Here is a 12,517-nt window from a genome sequence, read left to right as displayed (position 1 = left end):
GAGTTTAGCCTCATCATGGCAGCAGAGGAGGCCATGTATGGACATATCCGAATGGGAATGTGAAGCAGAGTTGAAGTGGGTGACTACCAGGAGATCCTGTCTGTTGTGGCGGACGGAGCAGAGGTGTTCGACGAAGCGGTCCCCCGATCTGCGTTGGGTTTCACCGATGTAGAGGAGGCCGCACCGGGAGAACCAGATGCAATAGATGACCCCAACAGACTGACAAGTGAAGTGTTGCCTCACTTGAGTGGTGGCAAGAGTGGAGGTGTAGGGGCAGGTGTAGTACTTACGCTTACAGGGATAAGTACCGGGTGGGAGATCCGTGGGAGGGACATGTGGATAAGGGAGTCGCAGAGGGACCGATCCCTGTGGAAAGTGGAGAGGGGTGGAGAGGGAAAGATGTGCTTAGTGGTGGGGTCCTGTTGAAGGTGGCGGAAGTTGCGGAGGATAAAGTGCTGGATCCGGAGGCTGGTGGGGTGGTAGGTGAGGACAAGGGAGAAATGGGAATAACTTCTCTTTTGGCTCTTCCCACTTTCTTCAGACTAAGGATGTAGCTATAGGAACTCGCATGGGCCTGAGCTATGCCTGCCTCTTTGTTGTTTATGTGGAACAGTCTGTACTCCAAACCTATCCTGGTACTGCTCCCCAACTTTTCCTTCAGTACATTGACGACTATGTTGGTGCTGCTTCCTGCACCCATGCTGAGCTCGTCAATTTCATCGACTTTACTTCAAACTTCCACCCAGCCCTCAGATTCACTTGGTCTATCTCAGACACTTCTCTCCCCTTTCTCGATGTCTCGGTCTCCATCTCTGGAGACAGACTGTCCACTGACATCTCTACAAGCCCACTGACTCTCATAACTACCTCGACTTCCCACCCTGCCACATGCAAAAAAGCCATTCCCTATTCCCAGTTCCTCTGTCTCCGCCGCATCTGCTCCCAGGATGAGGCTTTCCATTCCAGGACATCTCAAATGTCCTCTTTCTTTAAGGATCGTGGTTTCCCTTCTACCGTCATCAATGATGTCCTCACCCACATCTCCTCCATTTCCCGCACTTGGGCTCTCACCCCATCCTCCTGCCACCACAACAGGGACGGAGTTCCCCTTGTCCTCACCTACCACCCCACCAGCCTCCGGATCCAGCACATTATCCTCCGCAACTTCTGCCACCTTCAACAAGACCCCACCACTAAGCACATCTTTCCCTCTCCACCCCTCTTCGCTTTCCGCAGGGATCAGTCCCTCCGCGACTCCCTTATCCACATATCCCTCCCTACGGATCTCCCACCTGGCACTTATCCCTGTAAGCGTAAGTGCTACACCTGTCCCTACACCTCCTCTCTTGCCACCATTCAGGGCCCCAATTTTCTCTTCACCACTTACACCTCGGACTTCAACTACTGCACAGAGTCTTGTCATCTTCAGAAGTTTTCTGATGACTCTGCCATAGTTGGATGCATCAGCAAGGGAGATGAGGCTGAGTACAGGGCTACGGTAGGAAACTTTGTCAAATGGTGTGAGCAGAATTATCTGCAGCTTAATATGAAAGACTAAGGAGCTGGTGGTAGACCTGAGGAGAGCTAAGGTACCGGTGACCCCTGTTTCCATCCAGGGGGTCAGTGTGGACATGGTGGAGGATTACAAATACTTGGGGATACGAATTGACAATAAACTGGACTGGTCAAAGAACACTGAGGCTGTCTACAGGAAGGGTCAGAGCCGTCTCTATTTCCTGAGGAGGCTGAGGTCCTTTAACATCTGCCGGACGATGCTGAGGATGTTCTACGAGTCTGTGGTGGCCAGTGCTATCATGTTTGCTGTTGTGTGCTGGGGCAGCAGGCTGAGGGTAACAGACACCAACAGAATCAACAGACTCATTCGTAAGGCCAGTGATGTTGTGGGGATGGAACTGAACTCTCTGACGGTGGTGTCTGAAAAGAGGATGCTGTCTAAGTTGCATGCCATCTTGGACAATGTCTCCCATCCACTACGTAATATACTGGGTGGGCACAGGAGTACATTCAGCCAGAGACTCATTCCACGGAGATGCAACACAGAGCCTCATAGGAAGTCATTCCTGCCTGTGGCCATCAAACTTTACAACTCCTCCCTTGGAGGGTCAGACACCCTGAGCCAATAGGCTGGTCCTGGACTTATTTTCCTGACATAATTTACATATTACTATTTAACTATTTATGGTTTTATTACTATTTAATTATTTATGGTGCAACTGTAATGAAAACCAATTTCCCCCGGGATCAATAAAGTATGACTATGACTATGACTAAACAGTCCTTCCAGGCGAGGCAACACTTCACTTATGAGTCTGCTGGGGTCATCTATTGCATCCGGTGCTCCCGGTGCGGCCTCCTCTACATTGATGAAACCCGACGCAGATTGGGGGACCACTTCTTCGAGCACCTCCGCTCTGTCAGGCAGGATTTCCCAGTAGCCACCCACTTCAATGCTGCTTCACATTCCCATTCTGATATGTCCATACATGGCCTCCTCCACTGCCATGATGAGGCTAAGCTCAGGCTGGAGGAGCAACACCTCATATACTGTCTGGGTAGTCTCCAGCCCCTTGGTATGAACATAGAATTCTCCAACTTCTGGTAATTCCCTCCCCCTCCCTTCCTCTATCCCTATTTCACTCTGCCCCCTCCCCCAGCTGCCTATCACCTCCCTCGTGTTTCTGCCTCCTTCTACTACCCATTGTTTTCCTGCCTATCACCTCCCTGCTTTCCCTCCCCCACCCTTTTGTCTTTCAAATTACTGGTTTTTCAGCTGAACCTATCAGCCTTCTCCTTCCAACCCTCCCCCACCTTCTTTATAGGGCCTCTGACCCCTTCCTCTTCAGTCCTGACGAAGGGTTCCGGCCCGAAACATTGACTCATCGTTTCCACGGATGCTGCCCGACCTGCTGAGTTCCTCCAGCGTGTTGTGAAAGTCTATATTCAATGGACATGGGCATGGGATTAAAAGCTTGTTTTCATGTTCCATGACTCTATTAAGCTCATGGATGAATATTTGCATGAATTATTAAGGACTTGCAGGAAGTCATAGAGTAGCACAGCATGGAAATTGGTCGTTTGACCCACATCATCTATGCGAACCATGGTGCCCACCAAACCCATCCTATTATGTTGATTTTAAGTGCTGTTACTGTAGTTGCCTCAATCATTTCCTCTGCATGTAAGACTTGTCCCCTCAGGTTCCTCTGAAATCTTTCACATCACACCTTCTACCTATGTCCTCTAGACTTTTGTTCCCCTTCCCTGAGGAGAAGTCTATGTCTGATCACACTATGTATTGATGATTCTCTATCACAGAGGTTCCCAACCTTTTTTTGACATGGACCAATACCATTAAGCAAGAGGTCCTTGGACCCAGGTTGGGAACGCCTGCTCTATAAGGTCACCCCTCAATACCCTACATAACAAGAAATATTCAATCCTGCGTAATCTCTTCCTATTTCTCATCCTCTGAGTTATCTGGAAGCAGTTATATTTACTGCTTTTCACAAGTCCTTGTCCAAATGTTTGCAAGTGCTATAGAATCATATACTGCAATATTGTCTAGAAGGAAAATGTTAGGATATGATCATTTAAATAAAAATTAAATTTTAAAACATTGACTTACCACTGAGAGTCAGTGGGTCAAGTAACATTTATGGAGAGAAATGGACAGTCAATGTTTTAGGTGTAGACCTTTCAGTGAGTCTCAACTCTTCATACCCTTCCTGCCCATAGAGACTTCATACCACACTAAGTTCCTCCACTGGCACCAGATTCCAGCATTTGCAGTTCTTGGCTCTGAATATTGTTAACATTACTTTTTTGCTGATGGGACAAAATCTTGAAGCTACCTGGAAGTAACTCCTGTACTTACCATGGCCTTCTCAAGGATTGTTGCCAATTGTGAAGCCTGACATCTTGCCCACATCTTAAGATTTAATGAGGAAATTTACATCTCACTAGGCCTTCGTAAGTCTGGTCACACCAATCTTTCTCTACCTCGCTATACTCCATAGCTTCCTGAGAGTCACCGCAAAAGTTTATAACGGTGGTAAAGAAGGCTTATGCCAAGCTTGCTTCATTGGATGAGGCACAGAGTATGAGAGCAAGAAACTATGTTGCACCTATATAAAACTTCGGTTAGGCTGCACTCAGAGTATGTAGTGCAATTCTGATCATCACATTGAAGGAAGGATGTGGCACTTTGGAAAGGATAGAGAAGAGGTTTGAAAGGATACTGTCTCGATTAGAGGGCATGAGGTATATAGACAGGTTGGACAAACTTGGTTTGTTTTCTTTGGAACATTGGAGGTGAATGAAGACTTGATAGAAAGGTATGAAATTATGAGAAAGGTTAGGTAAGGTAGACAATCTGAATCTTTTTCACTGAGATAGAAATGTCAAGAACTAGAGGACAGGTATTTAAGGGGAGAAGGGGAAGAGTTAAAAGGGCAAGCATTTTTCCCCAGAGAGTGGTGAGTGGCTAGAACAGTGGTGAGTGTCTGGGGTGATGATGGAACAAGTTATGACACTATCCTTTAAGAAACTGTTAGACATACAGACAGGTGAGCCCTGTTACTTAAATGTTTAATTTTCATGAAAAAATTATTTTTTATCAGAATCTGTCAGCATATCACAAAGCAGGTGAAACATTTTCCATAGCCTCTCCTTTCCAGGTGTAGTGACCGCCTCAGTACCACTGTTTGGCTTGTCTGTGCTGTCATGTTCTATATTCAACTTTGATACAAGAAACACATTTTTTCTTGCTTTGTCAAGTTGTCCATCATTCGGTTAGTTATGGTTGCTCCTCTCCGCCCCCGTGGCTCATCGGGCAGAAACCTTCCCACTTCTTCAGCAGTTTTTTATTCTTATGAAGCCGAGTTGCTAGCTTGACACTCAAGCACAAATGGAAAGCGTGCAAGGAGCTGGCCGAATTTGAACCCGGTACCACTCGCCTCGAAGTCTGGTGTCGATGCCACTACACCAACTGGTAGTTGGAACTGCTCAATTATACTTACTTCCTCTTTCCATAAGTGAGAAACTTGTCCATGTAAGGACAAATGGCAGTAAATTACAACACGTCTGCGGAATCATATACTGCTATATTGTTTTTAATGAACATTTTAGGATATAATTATTTAAATAAAAAATAAATCTTAAAACAGAGACTTGCTACTGAGGTGGCATTATTGTCGCAACACACATAAAAGTTGCTAGTGAACGCAGCAGGCCAGGCAGCATCTCTAGGAAGAGGTGCAGTCGACGTTTCAGGCCGAGACCCTTCGTCAGAACTAATTGGCATTATTGTCCATTGTTTTGTGATATGTTGACAGATTCTGATTTTAAAAATTATTTTTACATGAAAATTAAACATTTTTCCCATAAAGAGATTAGCCATGAGGTATCTTTTGCAACTCTGACACAAGTTAATCAGAAACATGCTCAAAATTATATTTTTACAACTCTTATTTTTAAACACATCACAGAGCCAAATAATTTCTGAAGGCTTAAGCTATGTATTGTATCTAAGCCATGAAGGCAGCTTATCACCCCCTAATGAACATATGTAATTTATTGTGCCATTTTCAAACCATTCAGAGGTTATTTGAGCATGTTGCCTTTCTGATTATGTGGCCTTTCCTCTGGCAGATGAGTTTTATTTCAAATGCACTGGAGGGAAGGAAGTAGAACTTTGTGGAACTATAAAGACAGGGTAAATATGCAAAGCATTATGAATAGTGATGGTAAAAGTTTGTTTCATATTCCACAGGGACTACCTGAGGGCCCATTGATTCATCCTGCACAAAAAAAGTAACAAATGCAACAGGGAGAAGGGACTGAGGAGAGACGATTTGCTGTTGCAAAGAACACAATGGATACCATTTCTTCCTTTGATAGAGGCCTTCTTAATACAGTAATGATCTGAAAGTGAGAATAGAGTGGATCACTGAAGGTTCACAAAGTACACAGCAACTCATTTGGAGAGGTACCATTAAAATAAGATGTCATAGAGTCATAGAAAAGTACAGCACAGAAACAGGTCTTTTCTGAAAAATGTAAACTGCCTACTCCCTGTGACCTGCACCCAGACCATAGCCATCCATGCCCCAACCATAAATGTACCTATCCAAACTTCTCATGAATGTTGAAATCGAAATTGATTCCAGCTCATTCCACACTCTTACGACACTCTGAGTTTCCCCTTAAAATGTTCACCTTTCACCCTTCGCCCATGACCTCTGGTTGTAGTCCCACCCAGTCTCAGTGGAAAAAGCCTGCTTGTGTTTACCCTATCTACATCCCTCATAATTTTGTATACCTCTATCAAATCTCCTCCCAATCTTCGAAGTTCAAGGAATAAAGTCCTAACTTTATAACTCAGACCCTCCAGACCTGGCAACATCCTTGTAAATTTTCTCTGTACTCTTTCAGCCTTACTCACATCCTTCCTTTAGGTAGGAGACCAAAACTGCACACAGTACTCCAAATGAGGCTTCACCAATGTCTTATACAACTTCAACATAACATCCCATCTCCTGTACTCAATACTTTGATTTATGGAGGCTGATGAGCCAAAGCCTTTCTTTATGACCCTATCAATGATGACACTTTCAATGAATTATGAACCTATATTCCTAGATCCCTTTGTTCTACCACACTCCTCAGTGCCCCACCGCTCACTGTGTGAGACCTACCCTGGTTGGTCCTACTGAAGTACAACACCTCACACTTGCCTGCATTAAATTCCTTGCTGTCTGCTACACCCCCAGTCTTGGTGTCACCTGCAAATTGGTGCCTTCTTTTAGCCCTCCTGATTTCTTTCTTAAAAATTCTCTTGTATTTCTTATACTCCATTTCTTATACTAAAAATTCTCTTGCATTTCTTATACCTGCCCATACCTGCTAGGCACCTTTTTTTTTCCTGAACCACGGCCTCAATATCTCTTGGAAACCCAGGTTCCCTAAATCCGTTATCTTTACCTTTTTTTCTGACAGGCACATACAAGTTTTATAATCTCAAAATTTCACTTACCAAGTACACATTTGTCAGAAAACAGCCTGTCTCAATCCACACTTGCCAGATTCTTTCTGATACCATCAAAACTGGCCTTTCTCCAATTTAGAATCTCATCCTGTGGACCAGATCTATCCATTCCCATAATTACTTTGAAACTAATGGCACTATGATCACCAGATGCAAAGTGTACCCCTACACAACTGGATAGTGTGCTCACTGAGATCTTAACCCCTCGCTTTAGGCAGGCTTCAATTTTATCAGTGCCAAGAAGAATGTGGTGACCTGCCTCAGCACTTAAATCCATGGTGATGAAGTGATTTGTGAGGTTGGTGTTGAAACATATCAATTCCTGCCCAAGAAGCATACATCAGGATGCTCTTTATCAATTACTGCTTAGCATTCAATACCACCATCCCCTCAAAACTAATCAGGAGTTTGGCCTCAATATCTCCTTATACAATTGGATCCTGGATTTCCTCACTTGCAAACCCCAGTCAATTTGGGTTGGCAACAATGTGATCTCCATCAGCATAGGTGCACCATAGGGCTGTGTGCTTAGTCCCCTGCTCTCCTTGCTTTCTGCCTATGACTTTGAGACTAATCACAGCTCCAATGTCATAATCAGGTTTGCTGATGACACCACCGTCACAGGCAGAATGAAATGTGGTGATGAATCAGCATATAGGAGGGAGATTGGAAATCTGGCTGATGGTGTCACAACAACAACTTAGTGTCAACAAGACCAAGGAGATGACTATAGACTTCAGGAAAAGAAAACCAGAGGTGCATGAGCCAGTCCTCATCAGAGGATCAGATCTGGAGAGGGTCAGCAACCTTAAGTTCCTAGGTGTTATTGGAGGACCTGTCCTAGCCCCAGCACATAAGTGCAATTATGAATAAAGCACATCAGCATTTCTACTTCCAAAGGAGTTTGTGGAGATTGTAGGAAAGTAGCATCCATCATCAGGGATGGAAGAAGGTACAGGAGCCTCAAGGTCACATCACCAGGTCCAGGAACAGTTATTACACCTCAACCATCAAGCTCTTGAACCTAAGGGGATAACTTCATTCAACTTCACTTAACCCATCTTTGAAATGTTCCTACAACCCATAAACTTACTTTTAAAGACATTTCATTTTATGTTCTCAATATTTATTGCTTATTTATTTGTTATTGTTATTTCTTCTCTTTGTAGTTGCAGTTTATTGACTTCTGCATTCTAGTTGAATGCCCTAATTGGACACTTTCATTGGTTCTGTTACGGTAATTATTCTATAGGTTTCTTGAGTATGCCGGCAAAAACTGAATCTCAGGATTGTTTATGGTGACATATATGGACTTTGATATTAAATTTACTTTGAACTTTACTTCTAACAAACTTCTGTCACATTTCCACATAGCAGATCAAGTATTGCACGCTCTCTCATTGGGACTTCTATGTACTGATAAAGGAAACTCTCCTGAACGCATTTGACAAACACTATCCCATCTAGTCCTTTTACACTATGAGAGTCCCAGTCAATTTGTGGAATGTTAATTCCCCTATTCCAACAACCTTATGTACTTGTGCATATGACAATAAACTCAACTTTGACTTTGACTGATTTTCCAAGTTTAGGAATACCTAGGGATACCGCGGCCTTTTTGCAAAGCAACACCCATCAGTCTCTGCAATTTAAAAGTTCTCTCTCTGAAGTGGCAATACCCCAGAGTCCATATTACAATTTGTTTTAATCGTCAGCAAACATAGATATACAGTTCTGAATCTTCATCATCCAAATAACTCACAGGAGTTGTGAACAGGTGGGACCCTGGCAGCACCCTCTGGCTATCAACACAATGATGATCTGTTTATTAGCACATTCTGTTTTCTGTGCATTAACCAGTCCTCAGTCCAGATCAGTATATTGCTACACTAATTCATTTAGCTTTTTCCTGAGTGGCCCTGAAGTTAAAGGTCTTCTGATATTCTAAGTATACCACAACCACTCATTCCCTCCTTATCTCTTATAACAGAACTAAACAGCATGGCAATAGGCCATTAAACCTGGCACACTCATGCTGATCAGTGGGCACCCATTTTATTAATCTGATCTTCCAGCTCTTGCCCAGTAACCTTCTCTGCCAAGGTAATGCAAGTACACGTCAAGACTCTATTGGTTACAAATTCAATAAAACACAGTCCTCCATATGATAATAGATAGCTAGAGGAATTGAATTTAAATTTGCAGAGAACATTTTATACTTCACTCTTAAAAGGGAAGGTGAGCAGCCAGAGATTGAGGTCCATGTAGGTACCAATGACATAGGTAGGAAGAGTGATGAGGTTCTGTAAATTGAGTTCAGGAAGATAAGTGCTAAGTCAAAGGGCAGAACCTCCAGGGTACTGATGTCTGGATTGCTACCCATGCCACGTGCTAGTGAGGCCAGAGAAAGGAAGATCATCCAGTTTAACATGTGGCTAAGGAGTCAGTGTAGGAGGGAGGACATAAGAGTTTCGGATCATTGGGCTCTCTTCCAGGGAAGGTGCCAGAGGTAATGGTGGAACCAGAGAAGGTAGTGGCATTTAAGTGTCTATTAGATACACACAAGAACATTCACAGAAGGGAGTATATGGACCATATACAGGAAGAATTTTAGTTTAATTTTTCATTGCATTGCTGTACTGTTCTTGATTCAACCAGCATGTATGATTGAGCTTTCTTTTTGCTTTGCCAAGTTGTTCATCATTCTGATAGTTGCTACTGCTCAATCAATACTTATTTTCCCTCAACACATATTGTTTCCATAAGTGGGAAACCTGCCCATATAAGGACAAATGATAGCAAACTGTAACACATCTGCAGAATCATATACTGCTATAACGTCTTCAATGAACATTTCAGGATATGATCACTTAAATAAAAAAATAAATCTTAAAACAGAGACTTACTGCTGAGGTGGCATTATTGTCCTTTGCGTTGTAATTTGTCGACAGTTTCTGATAAAAAAAAAGATATTATTTTTCCCATAAACAGATAAGCCATGAGAATGTCTTCGGTAACTCTGGCACAAGTTAATCAAGAACATACACACTATAATATTTTTACAACTCTAGGAATCTCCTCATGATGACAGAATAACACAAGTGAATGGCTTTTACTCCTTCTATGATGCACTTGTTACAGCCAATGTTCACATTTCACTCCTTCTTCTAACTGGTCCTAAACACACCAAAGATCAGTTAAGAGTCAATCTAATTTCTGTAGGTAAACTATGTATTGATGAGACTGCATAAGAAGGCATATTTTTTTCTCTTAATAAAATTATAAAATGTATTTATAAAGGGAATTTTTGTTGCCTTTCTGATTATGTGGCCTTTCCTCTGGCAGATGAGTTTTATTTCAAATGCACTGGAGGAAGGAAGTAGAACGTTAAGGAGCTGTAAAGGCGATATGTCATTGGACAGGGTGAATATGCAAGGCATTATGAATAGTGACGGTAAAAGTTTGTTTTATATTCCACCGGAACTAACTTAGGGCCCATTGATTCATCCTGCCTGTTTTTAAGCTCCACAAAAAGAGCAACAAATGCAAGAGGAATAAGTGAATGAGGAGGGACGATATGCTTTTGCACATGTGACGAGAATACACATAGATAAGATGTTAGCCGTCCTATGTGATCAGCAGTTGCTCTGCCACCTGTCTTCAAGAGAGAGATAAGGAACACAATGAAACAGCATCTGGAGATGTGTAATGAAGGGACGGGAGAGAGAGAGCTGTCTGGAGCGGCTCCCCCTTTGAACCCTGAACTGTTTGAAGTGATGGACAGGCGATACCCCAGCAGGGGGATAAAAAGGGACAGGTTCGCTAAGGCAGGACACACGACACCCGAGGTAACGAGACCCTGGAAGCGGTGCGCCTCTGACGAGTCGGTGGGAAGTAACAGACCTTAAACGCACAGGGTGGAAAGGTACGATCAGCGGGAACCCGGTGTGTGTCCACCCTCGCTTGGGTGCCGGATTCACTGCAGAGGATCGACCGCACTTGGAGGAGGGGTCACAGTCGGTGACCTCAGGTGACATCACAAAGGACCTGCCCGAAAGCTGCTTGTGAGCCATATCGCAGGTCTGTGTGTGGAAGCCGTGTCTGAATGATCAGTCGTTCCCGTTTTCTCTCTCTCTCTCTCTCCCTCCCCCCACGTTGTCCATCGCCATGGCAACGATTACTGCGAACTGAACTAAATTGGACTGAACTTTTGTGTCACTTTGAAATTTGGTCATTTACCCCTAGACAACGATAGAGCTTGATTGATGCTGTTATCTTAATTCTCTGCACATGTGTGTTTATCATTGCTGAACTGTTGCATTTATTATCCTTTCGATTACTGTGTTGCTTGTTTCTTTAATAAAACTTTCTTAGTTCTAGTAATCCAGACTCCAACTGAGTGATCCATTTCTGCTGGTTTGGCAACCCAGTTACGGGGTACGTAACATAAGAACACAATGAATACCATTTCTGTCTTTGATGGAGGCCTTCTCAGTACAGTAATGATCTGCAAGTGAGAATAGAGTGGATCACTGAAGGCTCACAAAGGGCACAGCAACTATCTGGTGAAATAACAATGAAATTCAATGTCCTTTTGACTGCATACAGTAGATGTTGGAACTTCCCTCTTTTTTGGTCCCAGTTTCATTCCGTCAAATTTCTTGTTCTTTTTCAACACATAGAGGTAGATCATCCAACCAGAGAGGTGTCAGTATTTGACCTAATCTTAGGGAATGCCACTGGAAGAGCACTTTGAAGAGACTAACCATGTTGTAAGACAGTGACAGAAATTGAAACTGATGGTGTGCCCAGTGGCACTGCTACCTCCCAGCACCAGAGCCTTGGGTTCAATCCTGATCTTGGTTGTTGTCTGTGTGGGGTTTGCATGCTCTCCCTGTGACTCACCATGCCTATAAGATTGAAGTGACAGAAACGGCTTCTGATGGGCAACACAGTGGCAGAGCTAGTAGGCTGCTACCTTACTCCAGCAGAGAGTGGGCTCCATTCTGACCTTGGCTGTTTTCTGAGTGGAGTTTGCATGTACTCCCTGTGGCAGTGTGGGCTTTGCATTTCCTCCCACATCCCAAAGATCTGTGGGTTTGTATGTCAATTGGCCGCCGTAACTTTCCCCTAGTGTGTGTAAGTGAATGTAGGGAATGTGTGAATCTCCGCAGGTCTGACCTGCAGAGGGCTATTTCAAGAGCAAAGAAACAATTCCGAGCGAGGTTGGAGGTGACATCAACTCTGGCAGTTTATTACTTCCTACAAAGCAAAACCCAACTTCATGAACACTTCACTACCAGACAAGCTGCACACCTTTTATGCTCGCTTAGAAAATAAAAATATAACTACAGCTGTGAGGATCCCTGCTGTCTCGGTGACCATGTGATCACTTCCTGAAGCCCCATGTCAGGCTGTCTTTCAGAAGGTGCACACTTACAAGGCGGGAGT

General features: G+C 43.6%; 1 protein-coding gene across 1 annotated transcript in view; it reads right to left on the bottom strand.

The window, feature by feature from the left end:
* The window catches only part of cfi (complement factor I), a 205,100-nt gene that overhangs the window by 165,375 nt on the left and 27,208 nt on the right, over positions 1-12,517 (bottom strand). The window contains exon 2 of the mRNA XM_063046272.1: positions 9,973-10,020. Within this exon, the coding sequence (XP_062902342.1) occupies positions 9,973-10,020 (48 nt within the window). The remainder of the gene's footprint in view (positions 1-9,972; positions 10,021-12,517) is intronic.

The sequence above is a fragment of the Mobula hypostoma genome, chromosome 4, assembly GCF_963921235.1.
Source record: "Mobula hypostoma chromosome 4, sMobHyp1.1, whole genome shotgun sequence".
In the NCBI taxonomy this organism is placed as follows: Eukaryota; Metazoa; Chordata; class Chondrichthyes; order Myliobatiformes; family Myliobatidae; genus Mobula; species Mobula hypostoma.
Note: the sequence above shows the minus strand (reverse complement) of the source record. Positions and strands in the feature narration are given on the sequence as shown.